At 42.7% G+C, this 27182-nt stretch overlaps 1 protein-coding gene and 1 long non-coding RNA gene across 2 annotated transcripts; one reads left to right on the forward strand and one right to left on the reverse strand.

The window, feature by feature from the left end:
* Positions 1–1884: 1884 nt before the first annotated feature.
* Positions 1885–11857, reverse strand: LOC133279611 (uncharacterized). Its single transcript, XR_009746927.1, has 3 exons — positions 11770–11857; positions 11065–11159; positions 1885–1981 (listed from the first exon to the last, which is right to left on the reverse strand). It is a non-coding gene; the product is annotated as an uncharacterized LOC133279611 (long non-coding RNA).
* A 239-nt stretch (positions 11858–12096) lies between these two features.
* On the forward strand, positions 12097–24664 carry TEKT4 (tektin 4). Its single transcript, XM_061473159.1, has 6 exons — positions 12097–12653; positions 19343–19413; positions 20897–21040; positions 21883–22105; positions 22671–22825; positions 24305–24664. Exons 1-6 carry the CDS (start codon positions 12120–12122, stop codon positions 24516–24518), a joined length of 1341 nt encoding a protein of 446 aa, XP_061329143.1. The 5' UTR covers positions 12097–12119; the 3' UTR covers positions 24519–24664.
* Positions 24665–27182: the final 2518 nt, after the last annotated feature.

The following is a 27182-nucleotide window of genomic DNA, read 5'->3' on the forward strand; positions in this document are numbered from 1 at the left end:
GTTGCATTTGCAGGGGAGCACCCCCAGCATGGTTGGAAGAGCTGTGGCTATGCATGCTGTGGAAACCAGGTGCATTACCCTCCATAGATGTACAGGGCATGACTCCCAGACTTGCTCTGCTCTCGCTTCACAGGCTGCAATGACCCTGCTCTGTGCATGGCAGCTTCTCCCCAGCAAAACAATTGTCATTTATCCTATTACATCATAACGTGTGATTTAGAGATGATTCATCCCTTTTATTTGAGCCTGGACTTGGCTATTATCCTGCATTTCAGCCAAATATTATTAGGAATGTTGATGTGTCTACACAGGGCCATTTTCTCCAAAATTAATCTAAGAACTCTTAAAATGAACGAGCATATATCAAAAATTTCTCTGGAACACAAATAGACTTAATTTGGTTTATCTTAATGCATTTTGGCAACAAATCACAACAAACCAAGGAAAGGTCTCTGTTATTCTGTCCACACAGAAGCAAATGCAGCTGAATGAATCCACTTGAAACTCCAGCCTTCAGTTAGTTCAGGTTAATTTTCCCATGCAAACAAGCCCTAAGTCAAAAGATGAACAGTGATGTTCTCCGCTTTGAAATCTGCAGATCTGGGAGGCTGCACATTGTCTTTACAGAACAGGGTATGCCCAAGCATCGGGGGCTGTCTCCAGACTCTGAGTTCTACTTCACTCATTTCAGAGTAGCTTAAAGCCAGCAACAGCATCCAGGTTGGCAGGTCTGTCATGCAGAAAGCTTTCTGTGACTTCAGGTGTTGGAAAACATGAGTGTTAAGAGCTGATGAGGGAAAGTGGCACTGCCTGGAGATGATAACTGCATGTGATCTGAAGAAGACATGAAGCAGGAAATCTCCTTTCTCTGTGGGAGCCCTACAAACAAGCTTACAGCTCCAAAATCTCCCTTTTGCCTTAGGAGAGGAATAAATGGACTGTACAAGTAACTAGGGTTTCCTGAAGAGACACTGGTGTGAAGACTGAGGAGGCAAAGCAGACCACTCACTGGGAGGTGGGCAGCATCACATCCCAGGTTTGGAAATGGAGGGGGCACATGTGAGACAGCATATTCTCCATGGATGTCCATTACGTTGCTCAGCCCATTACAAAAGCAATATTAAGAAGATTAAACAAATCTGACTAAAGGGAAAGAGCAAATTCACTGCTAATGAGGGGAAAATCTGCCAAAGCCTCTTGCCACAAAATGGGTCCTTGTGTATAGTTATGGCCCAGGGAAAAGTGCTCATTTGGCACATGTCCATTCACCTGAGAGAATCTGACGACACTCTGGCCAGAAGCTCGTCTCTGCTGAAAGAGTGAAGGTGCCTCAGAGAGCTGCTGCTGCCGGTCAAAACAGCAAACGAATGGACTCCGGGACATGGACCTGGCAGGGCAGAGGATGCTCTTCATTCAGAGAAAAAGCCTTTAGCGTTACAAAGGATACAAACATTTTAAGATATCACTTATGTACTCTAAAGCAATGGGAGAGACTGATCTACTTAAGAAGAAAGAAAACTTTTCTACCAAGATGTTTTTTCACTTAAATCTTTGCACAGCTTGGAAGCAACAATTTGCATGGAAGGTGCTGAGCAAATGTAATTTTCACGGAACGAAAAGAAGCATAATTTATCTTATGGATGGTTACCTAAAAGTATCAGTGCCCTTCATCAACAAGCAAAGATCCCAAAATCATGTACAACCTTTTCTTAAGCACTTCAGGGTTTTTTCTGTTTTGTTCTCAATTACATTTTCATTTCCCTTGCATTAACACTTAAAGAGTTGTTCTGGAGCAGCTTTCTGCAGGGACAAGAGTCTCTCTCAACCACTTCCAGACAGAATATTCATTATTTAGTTGAATGAAGTCAAAAACAAAACCACCCCACCATGGCCAGGGCCACACAGCAATGCAATAACTCAGCTGGGAGTGGATCCAAGCCATGGCTCTCGGTCTCTGCTCATTCCTAGGACAGACTCTTCCCTTTGAAGGCAAAAGGGGAAATGAAAGTGATTGTAGGACCCTCTCCAGGGCACAATCACAAGCTAAATAGGCTTTGTTTATGTAGACAGCTTTCTAAAAGCCAAACCATTGATAATGGGGAATCTTAATATCAGGCTGTTGTCTGGGATAACCACAGTGGACTCGCTGGGGACTGCTCTTGGAGGGCGTACAGCACACTGTATTTACACTCATACTCCAGCAGTCAAGATCAGAAGCAGTTTTGGACTCAGTCCTAGGAAATGAGCCAGGTATGATAAATAAGATATATTCTGGGGAATATGTAGGGCCAGTGAATTACAGAGACAGGCTTGGTATCAAGGCTGTCTTGCCTCTCACCGCTCCCACTAGGAACACAGCCCAGTGTCATCCAGATGGCTTTGTAAATCCTAAAGGAGCACACTGGCCTCCCCAGAGCATCCAAGACTCGGTCCTTCTCCTCTGCCACCTACAGTAGCTTTCCAAGCTGCAGTGCCAACTCAAGACCAGGCTGACTGGGTGTCATTCGCAGAGAGAGAGAGACAAATAGCATCATTCTGGGTTAGCTCATACACGCATGACTTGTGGTTTGAAAAGAGACCTTGAGCTTTGCTGAACCCAATGTACTCGTCTTTAATTTTCACTTTCCCAGCAGAGATACACCCACATTCCTCCAAAGAATTACAGTTACTTTGGGCCAGGCATTTGTTGAATAACTTCACTTCTCATTGCCCCTGCTTTAAAGCGTCTGAGAGAATAAGCTGGTCTGGAAACACATCACTTTTTGTTTGCTCTTTCCTCAGGGAACATGATATTATTAATGTTTTGTCCTAAGTATCTGGAAGTTATGGAAAATGTTCAACATTCCTCCATTCAGGGCTTCTAGAACCAACATTTTATCACCCAAAACAACATGTCAGAAAGTCAGCTGCTGGTGTTAGCCAGCAATGAGGGAGCAGAGACAAGTGTTGGCAATTCAAGAGACCGATCAGGCATCAAGAACAATAAGAGAAAGATATTATGAAGGAATGATTCATAAGAAAAGAAATAAGCTGATGGCCTGATGCTGCTGAGTAAATATTTACCAACGAGTAATAGCTTTGCAGAAGATCTGTTAATGTCAAATTCGCTAATAAGAAGAAGAGAGTGAGATGTATTATGAATATTGCTCAGTTACATAGTTGAGAAAGTTCCTTCTAGACAAGGACATTCCTTTCCCATTTTCCTTGCAGTTTATGGAGATAAACTCAATGGATGAAAACAGAATCTTAGAAGAGAAACACGCTTCAGAAATTTTAAGTTGTCCTTAAACCCAAACCACTCATCCATTTTAACTGTGTTTTGAACCTTCTCACCTGCCAGACAATGGTCTGATGGAGCTGGAGCCTGGCCACCCAAATACAATCAGCCACCCACAAAAGACGGGGGGGGGGGAAGAAAGCTTTTAGTGCTGATCAGTCAAAACCCTGATATAAATGTAACTTTATTACACCTATTCCACTTAGTGACTCTGAAAGTCCTGCCCTATCCCTGTGAATTTTCATACTTAATACCTCTGTATTAAGTGTACTACAGTGTACTCTGTAGGAATAGGTCAGTAATTCTCAGCTTCCTAAAAGGAAATCTGGTTTGTGGATTTTTTTCTACGTATTTGAGAAAATGACTTTCAGACCCCTCTTCACATTCACATTCAGGCTTTTAATTTCTAATTCCCCATTACTCATCTCTCTGCCTGGACCTGGTTCTAATGAGAACATTTGAGGGAATCATCTTCCACACATGGAAATTTAATGTGCCTTCAACTTTATTTTCAGGAAAGTAGAATAAAAGTGAAGAGTTGGAATGGTTGAACTGTGCAGGGTCACTGTTCTGTTAGTCTGAGTCTTGATTTCTGGCAAAAGCACTGGCCATAACCTGAAATAGAGATTATTTGTGCAGATATTTTCCCCACTGTGTCCTGGCCACCATGGCCTGAGTCGTGCTTTTGTGTGACCCCAAGGGCTTGTTTGCTGTCCCCTTGCTCAGCTCTCCCCTGCTCAGAGCTGCCCCTTCCCACAGGCTTCAAGCACTGAACATTTCTGATAAGAAATAAAATCTCAGCAAAATGTGGCAGCTCAGCAAAAGCCATTTCCCAGGGACTCACTGCAAGGTGCTGCAGGAGGTGAGAACTTGCACGCTTCAGATTATCAGCTTTCTCTCCTACTAATTCCCTGACATAAAGTGAATTTCTCAGACCACATTGTGCTTTCGATTAGCTCCGCCAGAGATATGGAAAGCAGCAACATGTCCACACTCTGACAGCAGATCCCCAAGACACAAGCCCATAGAAACTACCTGCAGCAAGAGTGGTTCTGCCTCCAGTAACGAAATTCGGCTTGAGCCCTGCTCCACTATGTGCACTCTCTACCTTCAGGACTTAAAACCTCCAAAAGTCCAACCTGAAGCTTTCACCACTTTCCTTGATGACCTTCCTGTGACTTAATGCAGTCTCGCTGCCCACACAAGAGCTGAGGGTGCTTGGAAAGCCCAGGACATACACTTGTTTGCCCAGGGAACATGGGCTGGTTTGCCCTAGTGGGAGCAGAGACTGCTTTGGGAGTGCATTTCAGGAGAAATACTCAGCCCTGCAAGGGAAAATCCTTTTCAAGACTATTATGCGCTGAAATTCCCACCTACCCAACTCACTGCTTTTGAAGACTTTGTTCTTCATCCCCCCGTCTGAAGATAACGTGAAGAGCACAGAGTGCAACCTCAGCTGGAATTGAAACACTTTTCTACTTGCATTTTCAAAGACCTTCAGGCTCAACCTTTTATATGCTTTATGGATCTGCAATTTAATATCTTGACTGTTTTACCTATCATTGTTTTACTGTTGGAGCCTGTGAGGATCACGCTATGGAGCACTCCAGGAGATGACCACACTCACATTTAATGGGACTCTGAAGGAAACACAGAAAGACCCAAGAGAGAAATTGTTTTGCTAAAAAACAAAGTCATCTCCTAAGTTATGCAACTATTTATGTAGATTTTATACCAATGTCTCCCATGCTGTTGATACACTCTACCCATCCATCATACATCTCAGGCACTGCCTGGCTGCGGGGAGCTCATAAGGAGGGTGGATGGTTGTGACAGGGCTCCATGCCAAAACAAGGATCTTCCCAGAATATCTCAGCGCAGATCAAGGCCCTGGTTTGTACCAGACAAAACTCTCAACAGGCCTGAGCTTGTTCAAACAAAATCCCTGCTTTCTGCTCTGCCTGCAGATGTACATTTTGGCTGCAGAAAGAGAATGAAGCTGAAGTGGAGACTTTGTTTTTCAACTACAAAGTTGGAAAAAGCGGGGAAAACGAAGCTAACTGAAACGAATGGCCCATGTTCCAAACCACAGCAAACCTCTGGGCTCCACGCAGAGAAAGCAGCGTCCTTGGGTGATAAATTGATTGTTTGCCTCTTAGCTGTGGAATTTATTAGTGCTGTAAAGCTGCTGCCCATGCTGAGGAGTCCTGTTATTCTCTTGAACCGAGAGAATAATAAAAGGCTTCTCTGGAAATTCTTTACATCTCTGTTTTAAACAGATGGCTGCTGAACTCCGTAAGGTCAGCAGTGCACTGGCTGATTATTACCACGTGGCTCCTTTAAGCAGAATACATTAGGAAAAGTGAAAAAGAAAACACCAAAAAGACAGTCCAAGACTTGCTTTCCAAGCAGACGAGCTTGGTGCAGCCACACATGGGTTTCAGTTTTGAAGAGTCACAGGACACATGTCCCTGACCGACAGCAATTGTTGGAAAGCAAAACTAAATGTGTGTTTAGTTCAAGTATTTTTAGTTCAAAACGAAAAATCCAAGTACCTTTAGTTCAAAATGTATTGTTCAAGCAGGTCTAGGAGACAGAGTACTGATATCCTTCAAATGGGAGGGCAATTTGGTGAAGGAGACTCAGCAAACCCAAAAGACTTCATCATGATTCAGTGCGGTGCTCCACCAGAGGACCCCACACTCACATGCTGATGTTTGATTTGGGATGAAGGCATTCTACAAAGCCAGCCATCAAGATGTTTGGATGTGCATAAGGGAATCTAATAAGACAAAAGTGTATCAAAAGAAAACAGTTATGTGGAATTTGAAAGTCAAAAGCTGAGAAGGTTTTAAAGAGAGAATATCCTGTCTTGCTATAAGCATGAGATGGAGATTTTTGCTGGTAAATGTCAGCGTAATTTCATTTACCCACTGGAACTAAACCAGTTTATTCCATCTAAGGTCTGAACAACCACACTGCTTTCTCTTCTCAAACAATGCAAGTGCTATCTCTGCCTGTGCCTACACAGGAGCTGCCAGCAGCAGGAAGGGGCCTGGCAGTACTGGGCAAGGCCAGTATCGGGCTTGTTTCAGCAGCTCAGTGCTTGCGTTGCCAAGCCAGACCCTGACCAGGCACTCATCAGCTCCTGCTTTCAGTCCTTCTGCCTGGCAGCACACAGCAGGCAGCTCCTCATCAAAACAAGTCCTACCACAGCCCATCTTTGTACCAACACTGGCTGGAGAGGAGAGGAGCCTGGATTTTAGCTAATTATTCTCAACGTCCAAAGTGCCACTACGATGTGCATTATCAGCTTGACATCCGTGCTGTGCTCTAAGCAGGAATGTTCTCACTTTTCTCACTGTTGCACAGTCCTGGCTTACCACCACTAGGAAGACGGACACGTGAGGGGGTTGCAGAGGTCTCTACTTGCTGTCCCTCTCCCTTTTGCCCGGTACTCACTGCTCTCCATCTGACTTAGGTCTCTTTACCCATGTCTGGTTTTAATCAAACCTGTTGGTACAAAGACAATGAACCTCTGAAAAGCTTCAGTCCCTGCACTATAATTAAAATGATTTCTCTAATGCTTCCCCACCTAGATGGATTTCAGGAAGGATAAAGTGCAAACTCTCAGAGCTGGTGGAAAATGCAAATAAACACAGCGTGGATCTGGCACAGAGAGCTGTCACTCAACCTGATCTCACCCGCTGGAAGGATCTAATCAAACACAGTCTGCCTCTGAGATCCAAGGCAAGGAAGTGAAGCTTTAAATGGTGTTTTCATCCCTGCTGGAACAGCTCAATTTATGCTTTGTTTTGTCTGCGAAATAGCTACTTTTTAAAAAGAAATGCTACTGCTGCTACAAATAATTCATGTTATCTGAATCCATTGAATTTTAGGAAGGGGTGATGAGATTCAAAAGTGGAGACATTTCTAATCTCAGTGATATGAGACAATGCAAAGGCAAAACCTATGTTCTGAGATAACCTCTGGTCTTAGTCTTTTGCTGAACAGTAGAGATCCTGAGGCTAGCTTATGTTTATTTCTTCAGCTGAAATGTAACACTTTGCCCATATGTCAGTATTAAAACAAAAATCTCACTTCTGAACTCTTCAATGTTTTTATTGATGTGTTCTGTTGTTCTCAGGCAGGGACTGGGAGTACCAGACACTGCCTTATGTAAAATAATTGACTGTATTTTGTCTCCTCTGAACTAATACGCCACATTTACTCCCCATCTATCATCTAGCTGAATGGACTGTGTTTTTTATCTATCACCCTGCTAAGGTACTCATCACCAGGGTATGCACCCAGCAGAGAAACAGTATAATGATGCTCCATTAAATAAATAAAATCAATGTTCCACTAAGAGTAAAACTGAGCCAACTTCTGACAAGTGGGTTGCCATGAGAAGAATGCGGCCTTCTGTTTCAAGCAGAGGACATTTCTGGAGCAGCACTCCCAGCCCATGACATTCATAGGCTTTTCTCTGCAATGCGACATGGCTTGGGTAAGCCAGGGTTCACCTCTCATCCTCCCTCTCCACCCCAGCCCTTCTTGCTGGGGATGACACAGCTCTTCTTGTCAATACCCAGTTTAAGCCCAAGATTTCCTGTCCTGGTCACTGGGGACATGGAGATCAGGTGTTGCATGCACATGAGCCAAGAGAGGATATGAAAGCTATGAGATCTGAGTCCTGCATCTAGTTTCTGGGCCTGAAATGGGTCAGACCTGGCCAGCTTTTGCTAGCAAGCTCATCTTAGTCAGAGTCTGGATTAGAAGCTGCATTTCAGAAAGGCAGACCCTCTCAAAGGCTATTAAATGACTCAAGAAACTGAATCGCTCAAACAGCAGCAAATATGACAAAAATGACATAAATTTTGTGAGTATCTGCCTGATTCATAGAGGCAAGAAAAGCAAATCAGGATCCTTGGCTGCAGGGGTTCTTCCATGTCAAACACTGCACCACTTGGGGTTGTTGGCGTTAATCTTTAAGTGATGGGAGTAGTCCAAACTGCAGGACTGGGGTCTGGGATCTGAAATGCAGTGCAAGCAACCCCTGGCTGCCTCACGGTCAATTCGTCATGACAATGTCCTTTGTGAACAAAAATGGGAGATCAATTTTGCAAGCAAGTCTGGCCTGAGAATGGGCAGCTCAGACTAATGGCCCTCTAATGTACAACAGAAACTTTAATGTACTATCACTCCATTTCAGCTATGTTTTTTTTCCCCTTATTGCAAAATGCTGAATGATGGTTAAACGCTAGATGGTATTTCCTGACTGTGTGACTGACTGCTTGCCTTTGTGCATGACTGGTTATTTGTTAGCAGGGAGCACTTCAAAGACTAGCAGCCAGCCCAGGAAAGTGGTTCAGCTCTCTTTGCCCACCCTACTCTGGTAGCTGAGAGAGAGGAAACATCTTTTGGCACTTTACAACAGAGATATGAAAAGTGACTGCACTGCTTTTGATGCAGAGGCACCACATCTCCCTGACAGTAGCACATCCAGATATTTTTCTCTGTGGAAAATGGGAGAGAGAGTGGGGAGGGGAAGAAGAGTAAATTATATTTATGCTTGGTGATCAGTCAGAGACCTGTTTGCAATATATCTCTTTATACCTGGCCAACTATAGAAGGTTTATGATGTGCTTTCCCTTCTTAACAAGGCTTCCCTACATTAAACACGAGAACAAAGCCCTTTCTTCCAAGAAAATCTATGTCAGGTGGTTTTGTTGATCTCGTTTCTGATTTCTCTGCTGATGGGACAGTATTTAATTAGTCATTATGTTCATTAATTCCAAGAAAACAGCCATGATAGAGCCGTGCTGTGCTGAGATTTTGTTCAGCTTAGAACAACAAAGTAAGCTGGCGTTGGCTGCCTCCCTTCAGCAGGTCCCCATAGGCAACCCCCAAAGCATCAGCACAGCTTGAAAAGCACATTTTCAGAACACTCCATCATGCATTGGCCTGTGCTTAGAGGGATATTTGGATAGAAGTGGGTCACATTTTCAAGCTTTTGATTGCCTTTATGGGGAGAAGGAATACATCAAAGGACCCACACCTTCGTTAAAGAAAGGGTTTCCAGTACTTCTGTGCTATGGACAAGACACAAACATCCCAGCTGCTGGGGTGTGAGAGCAAACCTTTCCCTTCTCCATGTACAAGACCTGTACTACTCCACTGAGCAGTTTGCAGCCTGTCCTGCAGACAGCAGCATGGAATGATTTAGCTGCAACAAGGAGATTGGATCCAGGTGACAACATTGCTTTAGCCACTTACACTAATTTAAAAACAATCAAACAAGAAGTAAGGAAACAAAATGAAGCAGCAACAACAGCAAGCCAAAGAGCTCACAAGGCACCTGACATAAATAGGAGCATTTGCTGTAAGAAGGGGAACCAGTTTCCTGTAAAAAGGATTCTAGCCAAAATTAATCTACTGCATGTCAAAAGATCTGAGCTAGAAAAAAATTCTGTTCTGTTCTTCCAGTATGTTTTGTCATCTTGTGCTCTGGGAACATTTTGAATAGCTGTTAATAATTTATATGTTACAGAGGCATATTAAATCACTCAACTGGCAGAATGGCTTTGAAACACAGGGGCCCTGGGTCTGCCCTGGATAATGAAGGGAACTCCTGAATCTGGCAGGTGCCAGTAGGTTTTGCTTTTATTTCCTGCAAGAATGTGATATGCAGCCTGTTAGGACACGATGTGTCTGTGAACACTTGAAAGCATGCTTAGACTGACACAAAAAAATCCAAACAAAACACAGCCTGATGAAAACATCTGTCTGGTCCTTGGAAGTACTGACCAGTTGGGACCCCAAAACTGCTCTCTGAAGTAATCCTTGTACCAGATAAGAAAGACTTTACATGGTTTTTGTGCAGTGTTTCCCTGTTGGAAAAGATGATAATTTACCAGTCACATTTAGGGCCTAGAACTCAGCTAAGTTTGCAGCCTTAGCCACTGACCCACCTTCAGAACTGCCTGGGTGACACTGAATGGGCTGCGATAAGATGCCACTAATAAAAGCTCTTCTGAAACCTTCAGAGAAAAATGCTGCTTCATAGCAAATCATTGCTGCCCTTATTTTGAAAAACTGTATTTTCCATACCAAGGACTTTCACTCTGAATAGCTCAGCAGGGTTTTTCCTTACTGTACTTTAAAACTGCAAAATTTGCATAGATCACCATGCAGAGAAGCCCACAAGCAGAGGAAAGAGAAAGAAAAGTACAGGCTGGGGGTAACATAAGGAAAGGAACAGACAGGACAGCTACAGTTAGTGGGAAAATGCAAGAAAAAGGAGAGAAATGAAGTGTGAAGGGAAAGCAAAGCGTGTCATTTCTGAGACTTCAGCAATGCAAAGAGCATCATCTACTGCTGCTATTTAAGTGGAGGGCCAATTATAATATTTGCAAAAGGGAAGGTGAAGGATTTCTTATCTCTGCTGGGATTGAATCTCCTTTTTCAACACTGTCCCTATGGAAAAGGGCCTTTGCTGGACATGTGCTGGCAGCTGCAGCACAGGGCTGGTGGGCAGCAGCTTGCAGCCCATGCACAGTGCATCTTTCCAAAGCAAGCTCTCCATCAGGGACAAGCACTTGATCTTTCTAAAGAGTGCAAGACCCCACTGGAAAATTGACCATTGACTGACTGTGGATTTAGAGCAAACTCTAATAAAGCAAAGTGTCCCCTGCATACGTTTGTGTGGTGCAAACAGCATCTCTCAGCAGGCAGGGAGTCATTTCTCCATGCCGTGGTGTGGTTGTACTACCTGCTGTGTTCACCTCGATGCAGCTCAGATACTGCTCTCCTCCAGCCGCCGATCAGCCGGGATGACACCGAGCAAGCTCCAGCGCACGTGGCTTTTTCTTCCCATTTTCTACAATGAAACAACATTGAAGAGTTTCTGTCGCAGTGCAAGGACGAGAGTGCCCCCTATTGTCACCGTGCTGTTCAACACCTTCCCTCCTTCCTCCAAGAGCTCTGGAGACGCCTCTGCCTCGAACCCTTCCTTTAATTTCCTTTATTGCTGCTCATTGATGGCATCCCCCAAGACTTAATGTAATTCAAGCACAAGCTACATTTCCCACGGGAAAATTCACCAGGGGATGCCACAGCAACTGAATTTCACATGCACCTGACCTATGACAAGGCCACAGTCACTCAAATTGCCTTAAGGGTGAACATTTTGGTATAAAAATGGAAGGAGGTGCGAAAACGGATTAAACTGAAGGCCCTAAGCCCAGGGGATGCCGCAGACCCCCCTCAGGCCTTGCCCCCCACTCAGGAGCCATCCCAGAGGGGCGTGCTGCACCTCCTCCTCGCCTCCAGAGTTTTCTGGGCAGGAACCTGGCTGAAATCCTGTCAGGACTCTCTTCCATTTCCAAAGCCAACACCATAAAGCGCTGCTGCGCTCACGCGGCGGCTGGAAATGAAAAGTTCCTTAGCACAAAGGGGAGCCAGAACGCAACGTGGAGACTTCAGCGTACCTTTGTTCTCACCAACACGGCCGCACACGCGGATTATGAACACTGCGACACGCTCCAAGGCCTGCGACGGGGAAACCTCCCGCCCCAGAGCCCACCATCACGCCGCCATGACACCCCCAGTACCCCCACCGCGCCCCGCTGCCTCCCGATTGGACATCCGGCGTGCCCCTATGAGGCGCGCCCTCGGGGCGGATCCGCGCTCTGATTGGTGGACGGGGGGGGCGGGCTGTTCCCCGCTGCCGCCTCGGGTTTCCCTTCGCAGCGGGAGGAACCCGCCTCCTCATTGGCTGCCGCCGTTGCCCCGGCGACGGCAGGACGCGGGGCCTGGCCCTGCGGGAGGCGGCGGTCCCATGGCGCAGGCCGAGGCGCTGCTGGCCGAGGAGCCGGCGCCGCAGGCTGTGCCCGCCGCCGAGCTACCCAGGAAGGTGTGTGAGGTGGCGCTGAACACGGGGCCCCACTCCTCCAGCCGCCTGACCGCGTCCGGTTTCCGTACTGCCAAGTACCTGACCCACGAGTGGCACCAGCGCCACTCTGATCTGTACAGCGAGGCCTTCACCGGCTGCGAGCGGGGCGAGCGCAACCGGGCCGAGTCCAAGGAGCTGTGTGCCCGTGCCGCTGCCACTGCTCAGCGCGGCCAGCAGAACTCCACAGCCGCCCTGGGCCAGCGCCTGCAGGACGTACACTTCTGGAAGTCTGAGCTGCAGAGGCAGATTGAGGACCTGGGTGCCGAGACAGGCCTCCTGGCAGCCCAGAAGCTGCGGCTGGAAAGGGCGCTCGATGCCACCGCGGTGCCCTATGCCATTGCCACTGATAACCTGCGGTGTCGGGAGAGGAGGCAACCCCCGGACCTGGTCAGTGATGAGGTGGAACAAGAGCTGCTGAAGGTGAGCAGGATGTTAGGGGTTCTTGGCAGCTGTCTCTTAGTGCTGCTCTACTCTCTAAAACGATGAACAGCTTGGTCAGTATGTGATAACTGCAGATATCCTGTGGCAATGCCGAGGCCTAGGGCAGCCTGGACTCTGTCCACTCCTAGGTTTAAGAAGGATTGTTTAAAATCCTTCCTCTGTTTAAAAAGTATTTAAAATCACATGAGGATGATTACAGGAGACCAGACCCCTCACCCACCCACCCACCCCAGACGAAATCCAAGCAAAATCAAAACAGGTTTCCTGAGCCAGGATGGGCATCCTATTGTGTTGTTAAACTTCTTCCAGTCTCAATTTAGTCTCCTCATCTCCACAGGTTACACTTTAAAAATGCAATGCCCAGTAAGCAAAGTACCCTTAATAAGGACCAGTGAAATGCCCCTTGGCTGTTCCCATGCTCAAGCTGTCCAAATCTGGCAGACTCTGCCATTACCTTTTCCCACTGAGGCTAATGTAGTCTTGCCAAGGTTCATGACGAGGTGGTGATCCAGCACTGTGTGGCAGTGTCTCAACACAGACCATCATTTCGACATCCTGAATGATGTAGTTGTGTGACACCTACACAAGATAACAGTTCAAGGCAAGCAAAGGGCACAGACGGTATTTCTGACAATGTGACTTCAACAAACCTGAGATTCTCCTGAAATTTCTTTTATCCTTTTCCTCCTATAGAGGATGCTGTACTTCAGCTGACAGTTGTCTGTCACTGAGGTCCAACACGGTGTGTAGACTGCCATCAAAGCTGGTGTAATTATTGTGGCTGCCCATGTTATAGAGAACAGATCCCAGGGTCATTTTTCATTCTGGAATTACACCTATTCGAGTGTCCCATAAATAAAGGAATGAGTATTTGCCTTCAGTCTCCAATTTACTGTGAAAGTTGATTCATGATGGGTTACTGATTAAACCAGATGATTAATACTACTTGTTAGAAAAATATTGAAGAGACTTACATGGTTGATGGCATGATAGTGTTGAGCATGATCGCATTTAGCAGTATTTCAAATAGGAATGGTGTACAGTTGCTGAATCTTAATCAATATTTAAGAGGTTGATCCTGTCAAAAATATAAACATGTGAGAGTTAATGTATAGGCTATTTCAGTGTGTGAATTGTTACAAGATTCAGATTACAGGACAGCAATTCTTTTCATCAGCTGCTGATGTTTTAGAGAAATCATGGAATGTAAGATATAGTAAAAGAAATCATTGCCTGGCAGGATTTCTCTCGTGTATTTCTTTCCTCCTGATCTCAGGGAATAGTCTGTTTGTTGCTCAGAAGTGCATCTGCTGCTGCTGCTAACTCTTCACCTGAAATTGGGATTGTGTGCCTGTGATGACAGACAGTCAACAGCCAAGTAGGATGTCATCAAAAAGGAATGATGTGAGCTCAGTTGAGGCGGGTGTGCCAGCAGCAGATGGACTCTTGAGAAATGAAGATTTTGTTGCCATGCCAATGACCTTTGCAGTGCAGAAGGAAGAGAAGTACACAATATCAGAGGAAATCCTTTCCATTTTCACAAAGGAATAGATTTTATGGCACAAACGCTTGCAAATAGGTGTTAAAATGTGCCCTCTGTGGCTTTGCCAGCTCTTGAAGTTGCAGCAATATTCTTACCTCTTTCACTGCAAGAAATCAGATTGTACTTTGTACTTCTTACTCTCTCCAAAACTAATAATTCTTGCCACTTAGCGCTGCTCTTCTGTGAATTCTGACTGTTCACTGCACAGAATGCCAAGCTGATGGCCCAGTTCCCTGGTAGCTCTGTGATACAGCATTTGCCGATTTGGAGGAGTTCTGCAAATTTTATTACTAAAGTACTGACATACCATTTCTGAATGTTGCTCACTTTTCCAGTCACTTTCTAATCTTTATTCTCTCAAGAAATCATAATGCAAGAGAGATCCAGCATAATTTATTCTCTTCCCATGCAAAAACTGAGGAAAAGAAGAACTAGTTTCCAAAATTCAGCTATGCTAGGAAATAGATGTTCCTCTCATTGCAGTTTTAATTACACAGCTAATTGATATTCTACATCATTTTCCTTTCTTTGAAATTCTTTTTCACCTACTAGCAGCCCAGGTCTGTGTTGATATCATTCTCTGGTATCTTTGCTGTGTTCCTGCTGGCTCCAATGGACAGACACTGGGGGAACCTGCAGCCAGGAGAAGAGGATGTGTGGATAAGGGACTACCTTTCCCATCATCATGGAAAAGCTTTTCATAGCACAGAGGTTTTGTTCCCCCTGTCAGTTTTCTGCAGCAGTGAAAAAGATTTCCCAGTTCCCAGAGCATCCTGCTGAGACAACCACATTTCAGCAGCCCCTTGGCAGATGACATTTGAAGAGATGACATCAAATACACAGATACAAGCAGTTTTGAATCCCTGCATGTAATTGCACTTTCATTATCTGTTCAGATGGCTCACAAAGAAAACAGGTATTTCTGATGGATGTTTTATGCATCCAGATAACATTCTGGGGTTTCCTGATGGTTTTCTTTTGGCACACTACCTATTTCTTTTAGGGAGTTTTGGGTCCAATTCATCTGTTCTATTTCCTTTGCAGCATGGAATCACATTTAGATCACCTATCGTGATAAATTCCACCACTAAGTAGCCACGTCTGGAATGAGAGATGAATGTATTTAAGTAAAAGCTCCTCACATGCATAGTAAAATCATCTGCTACTCAGAAGTTCATTGACTCCACTTAACAGCATATTAATCTCTTTTTAATGCAGTTCTGGTTAAGAAAAAGAAGCAGAAACACACAATTATTTCTCCAGTAAAGAAGGATCTTGATGACTAAAAAGAAGATAAAATCTCTCAAATAGAATAATTTTACTTTGCTGCTGCAGTGGAAATAGCTGAATTTAAAAGCAGTCAAGCCATCAGTTTTGTATGAGGTTTTTGTCTTTCAAAAGCTCTATGACATCTCCTCTGAACCCCCTTTGCATCAGTTTAATGACAGTTTAGTAAGTTTATGTGCACACATTTAATTTTGAAAATGTAAGCCCTAGCAAAGGACTTGCCACATGGTGGTGAACTGTCAATAAATCATGTTTCAGCTGCGTATATACTGCATTTCAAGGTTATTTCCACTGTCCAGACTCATTAGCTGAGTGCCAGATATGACTGTGGAATAAGTGGATGTACTTACATTGACACCATTTTTCTACCCTAGACTCAGAGTGTTGATTTGTTGTGTGTTTGCTTCAACAATGAAGTCAGCCCCAGCTATTCCCTCATGCCAAAGACAAAAGCTTCAGCCAAGATCCTGTCAACTGTGTAAAATTAAAGTTTAAAAAGGTGGAGAAAGGATTCATATGTATGCATTCCTGCTAAGTGCAGTACTGGGGCAAGGAAGACAACAGAATACCATTTCCAGACACTTTGCCAAGTGAACCAGTTGTACAATAGAACACTCCTGTATGTAGACAACTCAGTTAAGAGTGCAAGTGCTTATTTTCAGTATCTGAAATAATTCAGAGACCAGCAGGAAAGGGGCCAGTGAAAGAAGTAGGATTTTGAAGATGGTACCTGCTTTTACTCCCACTTGTAATGAAGAACAGGCTTCCTCTTACACACTGTTTGGAGGTCAGAAGCTGGTGAGATCTGTGAGCTCGCTTGCTTTTATTTGCTGTGCTGATGTGCGGAACATCTGGTGTCACGTTGTTGCTGACGGATGGATGGATGGATGGGTGGGTGGGTGCAGCTGGGTTTGAAATCAAGGGTGACTGCACAGCCTCTCTCACACGGTTCTACCAGTTCCTCTTAGCTGCTCTCACACTGTATCATGCTGGTCCTGGGAGCTGTATTTAGACTTTGCTGACGTCTGCAACTCGCTGATGGAAAGAAGGCTGCAAAAGACCTGAGTTTGTAAATTCATGGAAGTCATAAACATCTGCTCTTAAACATTTTCTTTGCACCATTAATTAGACACTTACAAAGTCATGAACTGGGATGGTTTTATCACAAGATTTGGGGAAAATTCAACTTCTGCATCATAAACATTAAATACTGTAATAAAACCAATGGCTGGGAATATGCTGAAGTATCAAATGTTCCCTCCCTGTTAATTGACAACCATTTATAATAACAGAGAGTTATTATTAGTGTGAACTGTGGAGAAGATAGCTAAAAAGAAGCCAAGATCACTTCAGATTTGACAGTATTTCATTTTAATAGCACATGATGACATGTATGGGAAAACGAGGAGAAGAAAAAGACATTTCAAACGCAAATGTCAGTTAATGTTGTTCTCTGAACCAGAGATGCTGCTATCTTGTAGAACTCTTCCACTTGCTTTTCCTCTCAGTGCAGACTGGGCCTTCAGATGGATTGCCAGCACAGTTTTGTGAACCCACCACAAAAAGGTCATCTCTTCTGCCACTTGCTGAAACCCAGATCTGCCCTCAGGATTTCAGCGGGGAATCACCCACATGTTTATGGGTGAAATCAATGAGTCCAAGAAAGCTGTGCTCCTGGCTGCAGGTTGTTGGAATTTACTCTGCAAAGAACATGTGAAGGAGCAGACGTGGCCTTTTAGAAGTCCTCCACATGGTGTCTGAGGTTCCCAGGTCCTTCTCCTCTGCAGGTAGTGCTACCTGGAAGGAATTACTTCAGTGTGGACCTTCTCCCACATCAGTCCCATGAGCCAGCCATAGCTATGGGTGGGCAACAGGCTGGATGTCTAACATGACTAAGAGTACAGCTGGGATGAAGGATCTTCCTTTTCAACCTATTGCCACAGCAACTCCCAGCCATACAACTTGACTTTTAATCTATTTTAAAAGTTAAGATTTAGTAGATAAGCATTGAAAATTCATTGTCATTTACACCTGCTTATTCACTCTAATCAGTCTTGTGCTGCCACTAATGATGAGAACTGTCTCTTCAGTTTTAAATGTCATATTTGAATGCATATCTCCTCAACAAGGAATCCATTTGTAAATTTTGTTTTAGGTCATTCCACAAGAGAATTCTTTTTTACTGCATTATTTCACTCTTTCCATGTGAGAGACCTTAACTGCTAAAGGAAGGCTTTTCTTAGTTGAAATTACTCATAGAGAACTGGAGATCTTTTTATTTGCATCCAACACAAAATAATATGAATTACTGTAAATGTAATTTTGAGTGCTGGGTCTTCCCAACTCTTTGAAATCCTGGGAATTTTTACTTTGACAACTCATCCATTGTAATACTTCCTCTGTGCAGGAAGTGAGGTTTCATGTTCTCATAGTTTGTAAAATGATACCTTCAGCTATGCATTCATTTTAGTTTTGCTCTTTTAGAGCCTTAAAAATAATATTTTCTTTCCCATCATGATTATCATCCTTTTCCATTTGGAAATAAAATGATCTTTTTTATGGTCCCTGTTGGTGTCTTATGATGGAGAAACTGACACTGCAGGGACATACACACTCATTTATTTGTCAAAACCAGTGCAAAGATGAATGAGTGCCAGCAGTGTTCTGGGAATAAAGTTTATTAGTAAGGATATACTCCCTTAGCTGTCATTGGATGACTATCATTGATGTAAACCAGCAAAATTAAGGAAGAGGTTTTCATATACAAATCTCTTTTTAATATTTGAGCCTTGAATATTAAATAATAACAAAGAAAATGCTTGCTGGACTGTGTTTTATATAATACTATGTAATCACCAGGTCAGTAAAGTCACGTAGAGCACTGATAATCCCTAAAGCAGCATTATTGCAGTCAAAAATGAGAACCTGGTATTTTTGTTCAATAAAAGAATATTAGAAAGTGTGGTCTTTTTTGGTTTATTCGTGTTTGTGCTGAAGTAAGCATTCCTGCTAAAACCAGCTTGAGCTGAAACTGCAGACATTGGCTCTATTATCAAAGTGAGGCAAAGCTTCACGTCTTGCAGCTGAGAGGAAATCAACCCCTCAGTCAACATTGCATATTTGAGATAACTGCAGGCCTTTGATACTGTCCCTCACCAGGAGCAAAATGGGTTCTGGAATAAATAGATCTAATTAAAAAAAAATAAAGCTCTAAGTGTCATTTGGCCTATATTATGACAGCTTTCCTACACCTGCTGCAATAGGTGTTTAAATCATAGAATAGTAACTACTGGTTCTAGTAAATACAAAGCATTCGAAGGAGGCAGGCCAACAAGATGCTGATACTTTATGTTAAATAGCACCTTATCACCAGTCAAAGTATACTTCTGGAGAGCTTCAGAGTGGTGGGAAGCCTCTCCCTTGAATGCAGATAAAACACTTCCAACAGGACAAGGCAGCTGCAAGGACTCAGCAGGTTCTGGAAGCTGGTGTCTTGCCAGAGGAGCTGATCTGCTTATTTTTGCCTACTTTAAGGCTGTGCAAGTCATTCAGATATTCTGTTTAATCTCATAGAACATAGACTTTTTCATAGAATATGCAGTATGAAAATAATGAATCCCCACGTTTTAGAGGTGTTCCAAGTATTGCTGCTGCCTTGGGCTTACCACTGAGTTAACCTCAGCATCTGCTAACTCCTTGGATAATCATGTCTACCAATAATAGGGTGAGTAGTGAGCAGAAGAGTTAAGTGTCTATCCACAGCCACTGAAATCAAATTGCTCTGCAGGATAGTATGCTCTGCTCCAGATATCACAGAAGTCTCAATGTTTTTGTTTAGGAAGCTGAGCTTATCAGAAGTATTCAGGAGCTTTTGAAAACAACTTTGTCGCAAGCTGCTAACCAGATGCGGTAAGCCAGTTTTCATGATACCATTGTAGCTAAGTGATAGAGCCAAATATATAGGGGTAAAGTGCCCAGTGGATAAAGATCATACCAGAGCCAGGCTTATGAGCTGTGTGAATTCCATTTAAACTTGAAAAGAGGTACTTGGTGATGAAAGTCCAGGATTTCCAAGTGGGGTAAGGTAGGAGGAGTTGTGCCCTAAAGCCATGCTTTAGATTTTCAGATCTGTGTGTTGATCTAATTCTCCAACACTAAACCTCAGTGCAATGAAAGTATCATCTGGATATCATTCTACCTTGTTCACCTGTGATGTATTTGTAGTATAGGCTCTTTTAAAATAGTTTATCTGATCAAAGGACCTTTCCAAGAGGAGTTTTTTGCCACCAGATGTCAGTGTGAACTTAAAATATGAACATTCTACCTTCTGTATCATTATGGATGTTCTTTGCATTTCAAAAGGAATATTTGCTTTTAATTTATAACAAGCTCTTTGGAAAGATGTTACCTGAATCCTAAGGTGCATCGATATGAGAGAGTCCACTGCTGTAAGCCTTTGTATTTTAGGTTTTATTCTTTCTAATTTGTGCTATTTACCAGATAAAGTGAAATATATTTAGAAAGAATGTTTATAAACGCAAAATAATTTAAAGTAGTTCTTTTATATCAATTAGAGTATGAGAAGAGTCTATTGAGTTTAGGCTTTGCTTTTTATGATTGTTTTAAGTTCATTTTAGTACCACTTTAGTACTATCGTTTAGTGTCAGTGGTCGGCAGTCTTCGTCATTCCTTATGTTAGAATGCCATCTGGTGTTAACAGTTGATAACGACCCCCTGCCTTTTGTAGTCTGAAGTCATTCTAACTAATTGGGCGACCTGTGACTCATTTAATCGGCAAAAAAAGGAGCAGTTTTAACTCTGAATATCATCGTACTTCTCTCTTCCAAGGACAATAACACAGCCTGCATGCTCCAGTCTTTGAAAGGCTGGATCAGAGCACTCAGAGAATAATAGAGGGTCACTTTATGGAGGTCTTAAATTTGATTCATGCTCAAGTAAAAGAGAAGGATAGGTCTTCTGCTAACACTACCTGATGTCTTATTATGGGAAGAGTGTTCTGTTGGGCAAACCTCCTATCTATTTTGCCCATAATAACTGCAGCTGTAACCACTACTAAAAACATCCTGTGTTTTAGGATTACTATATAAAATCCAATGTCCAACAACTCCTTTGTCTCTGGGCATAAGAGCTCTAAGCCTTCAGTAGGCACAGAACAGTACTGAAGGTCTAGGGTAGTGATTAGCACACGAGGCTTACTGTCCTTCCAGCAGATAGTTGTGGGAGAGAAGGTTTGGTTAGGATTTTCCATACAGAAAGGAAAGTTTATGTTCTCATTGCTCCTGACAGGCGAAGGCTCAGAGCCTCGGTTCATAAAAGCTTTGTTAATTGTGTTGTTTTCCATTAACAGTGTGTAATAATAATGACTTTTCAGGCTAAATCGGGATCATAAAGAGATCTGTGAAATGGACTTGTCAGACAAAGTTGAGACGTACAACATTGATGATAAATGTGGCAGATACAGTAACGAGAGCACCAGCATCCAGTTCCATCCTAGTTCAGTGAAGTATGAGGAAAGGTGAGTAGTTGCTGTCGTTATCCTTTGGTAAGCTACAACACGTTCTTTGTGTCAGTGAAAGCTGTCCTGCTGGTCTGAATTAAGGGTGTGATTCCTGCTTCTTTGGACATACCATGTCATAGCTTTAAAATAGCTGCATGGATAGTAAAGGTACTGCTACCATGTCAGCATGGCATGCTACTGACGGTCAAGTTGGTTCACTGTATGCAAACTGAGCTTGTAAAAGTTTTTCTTGGAAATAATGGGCTTTATACTTTTAAAGGCTGATCTAAATCCTATTGAGACCTATTGTTTGACATCAGCAGGCATGCCATTCTTTCGGGAAAGGCAAGTGCTTCCAGAAACAGAGTGTTACTATTACTGTAAGTCCTGCTGCTTCCCCCTGCTCTTTCAGGCAGTGTTCATATGATGCAGTGTCCCAGGTGCTATGTATTTCCTCCTGCTGCTCAAAATGGTGAAGTACAACCTTTTGTTTCAAGGTAGGCACAGACTGTAAAGCTTAAATACATTCATGGCTTTATTTGTTGGTGACTTAATTGCTTGTGCTTGCACAAAAAAATATGTATATACCTTCTTTACCTTAGTAGCATCTAAAGATGGAAGACATTTGGATGACTTTGTGTATTACTTCCCTCAGAAAGCACAAAATGAATGAGAGTTTATTCGTTTTATAAAGGGTTAGTTGTCTCCCTTCATGACAAGTCTGGGCTGCATGCAGCAGTGAAAACAAATAGAGGTTGACAGCACTTACACAGGAAGAGAATCAGCTTCAGATTGTCTTCTTGAGTGCAACTTGAACAAAAGAGCAAGGTTCCTATTTGTTTACCATTTACCTCTTCCAGTGCTTCAACACCAGAGACATGGCCCAAGTTCACCCATGACAACATCTATAGGGCAGAACGAGAAAAAATGGCTTCCATCAGTCTCCGTGCCTTGATTGACAGCATCCTTCATGATGTATTTGAGGACCTGAGGAGACAATGTGCTGCTGTGAATGAGGCTTTTGTCAGGCGCTGTGAGGAGCTGGACAATGCAAAACACAACCTCGAGCATCATTTGAAGAACGTAAGTGCTGTTTTTTGAATGCTGGCTACAGGCATAAAAATCTCTTTTGAGAAGATCACAGTAGATTTGTCCTCCAGAACAAAATGTAGTCCATGTCAAGTATCAAACACTATCTTGTGCCACCTTACTATCCTATAAGTCTGATCGTGGCTCCAATTCAGCCTTTTGCTATCTGTTGTGCTTCTCTAAATGAGAGATGGATGTAAATATGAAGAAAGTCAAAGAAAAGTTCTCAGTCTCCTTCAAAATCACTTGAATTATTCTTGGATAATTTACAATTAAAAGCAATTCATGGAGGTAGGATGTGTTGTCATCCCACGTGAGATGTGAAAGAGGTTTTGAACAGCCTGCAGAATATTTTCTGCTGCTTTTTAGAAAGATCAGATTCTCATTTTAGTAGTAGAGGTCAAACCCACCTTTGTACTTCTATTTCTTCCCTATTCTGGCCAAACAGGAGGTCAAGACGGTAACTGATTTACCAGGACCATGAACAAATGGATAAAGCCTACTTGGAGACAATATATGTCTGGTTTTAAACAGTTCTTTTCCTTGGGTGTTCTCTTAGGTGCTTAGGGAGATTGGGAATCAAGAAGCGAACATTGCTGCTCTCAAAAAAGCCATCAAAGACAAAGAAGCCCCAGTGAAAGTTGCTCAAACAAGGCTGTATGACAGGTCTTTTAGGCCCAACATAGAGCTCTGCAGAGACGAAGCACAATTCAGGTAAAAACTATTAAACAAGTCCTCCAAGGTGTCCATTCTATCCAGAAGTAATGTTAGACAGGTTTTGCACCTTTTACTGGCAACACATAGTCTTTAGCTTTTATTACTAGGTTTGATTCTGATGTAAGTCCGAAATAATTCAATTGACTGAAACCACCGGGAGGAAAACATCACTTTAACTTAATTTATAGACAAATGAAAATCTATAGATTCAACTCTGCCTTTTGTCTCAACACTTGCTTCTCTGAACTGTGTGGTTTCTTTCTGATTTAGATGATCCAAAGAAATTGGACAGCATGTGGATCACTTGCAACCCTGTTGCTCTTAGCAAAAGTCACCACAAGGTGGACTATGTGCCAAATGAATTATGCTTCAAGTGCTGAGAATATAAATGAGCTGCAACATACTCATAGTCTGAGACAAGTCCTCCGTACTACAAAGCATCGGGCTGGTGGCATTTGATTTCCAGTAATAATCCGTTTTAAAACTGGAGGTCAACAAATCCTTTCAAATTAAAGGTCTGAATGTCACATTTGTCAGTTTTGATCTCATTACAGGCTTTGTAATTGATTCTCCTCCTTCACATTTTCCTGCCCTTAGGAGAAGCGGAGAATCAGCTTTTGCAGGCTTATAATATCCTTGTAGCAAAGGGGCCTAGCATTCAAAGCCAATATGCTGTGCTAATACAGTGAGAAAAAAAGTTATAGTTAATCCAGGCGCTTTGTACCATCTCAGACACACTTACTTAAGGTCCTGATTCAACAACCCATCCATGCACAAGCTTTTCAGTATGGGTGTTTCTTTCAGTGGGATTTAAGGACACAGGCAAGTGCATTGCTGAGTGGGCATGTGTTTAACTGCCAGGCTTACGCTTTTTGTAGTAGCTCCGTTTGCCCAGAACACAGGGATCTTGTTTTCCCAGGAAGTAAATATGTGCCTTCTCTGCAGCAGATTGCAGTAAAGCATGTAACCCCCACTGACTTTCAGTTGAAGTGACGTGCTGCTTTTTAACAAATGAAGTTCTACTGCTTCTTTAAAAGCTTATCTGCTTTTAAACACTGTTTTCTGATCTCTGGCACAAGTACCATTCTGTAATTCTTGGGTTTTATACCAGTGAACAGGTATCAAAAACCAGGCTTAACAAAATGCTGATCCAGTCAAACTGGGTGACTTATCAAACAATTTCTGTCCTGTAATTCTTGGTACAAGTGTCCTACATAGTGGGAGAGGGTGAGGATGGATAGTTTCGCTGTGCTTAGTGGCAAAAAGCATTCTTGGTACAATCTGAATCATGGGATACTTCTATACAGAAGCTGGGAAAGTGAACACTGCTTTTGACCAAGTATGTAGGACCTCTCTGAGCTCCTTCGTTGTTGGGTATTATGATTCCATAGCTGTTGATCTTTATTCCTCCTATAGTTCTATGCTTTTTTAACTGGCTTCTGCTCTTTTTTTACTACTTACTGTAATTCTGTGCAGGTTGATCAGTGAAGTTGAAGAACTAACGGAGACCATTGAATCCCTGAAGCAAAAACTACTGGAATCTGAACAGTCTCTGAAAAACCTGGAAGACACAAGGATGGATTTAGAAAAAGAAATAGCTGTGAAAAGAAACAGTATTTTTATTGACAGGCAGAAGTGCATGGCCCACCGCATGCACTACCCTGTTGTTCTTAAATTAGCAGGTTACTAGGGGTAGTGGCTGTACTAACTATGCAAAGTCTGGAAGAAAAATGGAGTCTAGAATCTTTCATATAAAATATATGGATAATATTATACACAAAAGTACTGTATTCACTGTATTTGCTTCTATTTGGATTAAAATGCATTGGTATATTACGATGGTGAGCTTTGAGTGTTTACTTTGAAAGCTCTATAAAACCTTGCCTGTAGAAGTGTAGTGAGTTTAAAACACAGCTTGAAGGCAATTTATTACATCTAGAATGACTCTGTATCATATATGCATCATTTGCATGGTATCTGATATTTGGGGGGTTTCACCCTAATGAGTGAATAAGTTGAGTGACTCTTTCTTGGGAATAATAATAATATACATAGATGTAGATATAACATTGATAGCTTGCTAGGCAGCCTGAAATGAGAGCAATAAAACTGCTTGCCTGACAGAAGATCACATGCTCAGCAAGGAAACAGATGATAGACTTTTAAGCTGCTCAAATATTATTAGTGAGTAAAATAGAGTTTGCTCAGGTTAGATGACAATCTGCTTATTGGCAAAACCACTCCCAGTCCGAAACATCTCCTCATGTAATCTGAAAATGAATCCAAGGATTTTTAACCTTAAAGTCAATAAATTTAGGGTTTTTTTTTTTTCAGAAAAAAAAAAAAAACATCTAAACAGCCTGTGAATAGCAGTTGTGACTTTCACAATAAGCACTTGGATGTGGAATTGAGCTCTGGATCTGTTCTGGCTTCCCTGGAAGCAAGGTACCTATAATGGAGAACACATCAGCTTCATCTACTCCAGCAGAGCAATGTAACAAGTGCCTTTCATCCATTAGCTGAGTAGGCCACCTGGTTAAATACGTTGCATGTCAAAAAGGGGAAAAGATGACACAGAACAGAATTCCATTATGGTTTCCTGTGTTACTGGGTTTTTACTTTTAAAAAGCAGCTGATCAAAGAGAGAAAATACAAAGCAAAAAGCAAAACACACATAACCCCCCCCATCCCCTAGCCAGTGTACATTTGTGAATAGCCCTGCTCTGTTGAGCAGAGAGGAGAGGCCATTAGCCTATCTGTTTTTCTCACAGGCAGCTATTTGTATTATCTGAACTCAGGATGTACAGAGCACTATCCAGCAATTGCCCTCTTGCTAAAAGCTACTACCACTTCTTTGCAAACCACCTGCATCAGTGAGGGCTTTGGACCCAAGCCTCTATTTTACAGGCTTTGTGTTCAAGAGTTTTGTTTTGCCTTTCTAATAGATTTTGACTTCATCATTATCCTTTTATAGCCCAGACGTTGAATCCTTACTAGTGAGAAATAGCATGTGGGTTAGAAATAAATAAATGAGGCTTTACTATGCTTTTCTGTGCACAGAACTTAAAGCAGTCACTGTACACGACTGTTGTAGACTGAAAACCTTCTCCCTCATTCTGCCTTTCCTAGAACACCTTCAGCACCTTTCTTCTTGGCAGCATGTTTTAGCCTGTTACTCATGCCCAAATCCTCCAGCCTGATCAGTGGGTGCACACCTTGTACACAGCTGTATCACTGCAGTTGTGTATTAGCTGTGTATGTGTATTTAGCTGCACCAGAAGAATAAAACACCTGAAAGGGTGTTCCATGATTCAGAGCTGTGGTGTTAACAGGGTTTTGGTCAGTCAGCCCCAACCTCTAGGCTTCTGCTGCACATACATCTCTAAGCAGCCACATAAAATAGAGGGAAAAATAAGTGAACCAGGCTATGGGGTATATCCACAGAAAGCTTTCAGAAAGCACAGAAAGGAGCAACATGTTCAAATTGACCTTACTCACCCACTAAAGGAAAAAATGGAGATCTAAGTGGAATTCAGGATATCAATATGGCAGATGGGATGAGGAGAATATGCAGTTCAGGACCTAGAGCATTCATTTTGATTCAAGAGTTTTGCTTTAGAGAGAGGAAAAGGGAAGTGCTGTCATCTTCTAAGAGACTGTGCTGAGCACAAATAACCTTATGCCCCATATTGAGTTGTAAATGGCGCTTCCCCTAATTAAAGCCTATCAGCTTAATTTACCTTTGTGAACTAAATTAGTCTGCCCTTGCTTTAGGCCACTCAAGGCAAATCCTGCTCTGGTAAAGCTCATGCATTGGCAGGAGTGTAATCACTGCCCTCTTCACATGCTAGTAGATGAATACAAGCGAGTTGTGAGAGTGAGAATCAGATGGAATAGCTTCAAGTTTCAGTAATTATTTTTTCTTTAATTACTGATTAAAAAATAATGGAAGCCACTGCTCCAGCATGCAAATATGGGTTTATATTGATTTCCTCATCATTCATTCTTAAGCTGAGGATTTATCAGGAAATACTTTAAAAGGTGTTTTAGCTGTCTCTTGTGTGAGCCAGGGCCAGAGGTGAGCTATAGCTTCCAATTCTCTTGAGCTCTACCTGCTGCTCTGGGTAAGTGTGGACTTCTTTGTCTTCATTAGGATTTATTTGTGTATTATCCTGAGGGATTTCTGATGCTGAAGGGAAGGTTTAATTTCTGTCAAATCTGAGAGTTTTCTGGTCTGATTACAGGTAGAGGAAGGATTTGATGATGTGATAAATGATGCCTGGTACAGGGACTCCAGGCAAAACCAGGAGTGAAGACGCATTAAAAAACTTGTTACTTAAGAGCAGATGACATT

This window comes from Pezoporus flaviventris, unplaced genomic scaffold (assembly GCF_033815535.1).
Source record: "Pezoporus flaviventris isolate CSIRO_AGI_PZ_B2104156 unplaced genomic scaffold, CSIRO_AGI_Pfla_v1 ptg000078l, whole genome shotgun sequence".
Lineage (NCBI taxonomy): Eukaryota > Metazoa > Chordata > Aves > Psittaciformes > Psittacidae > Pezoporus > Pezoporus flaviventris.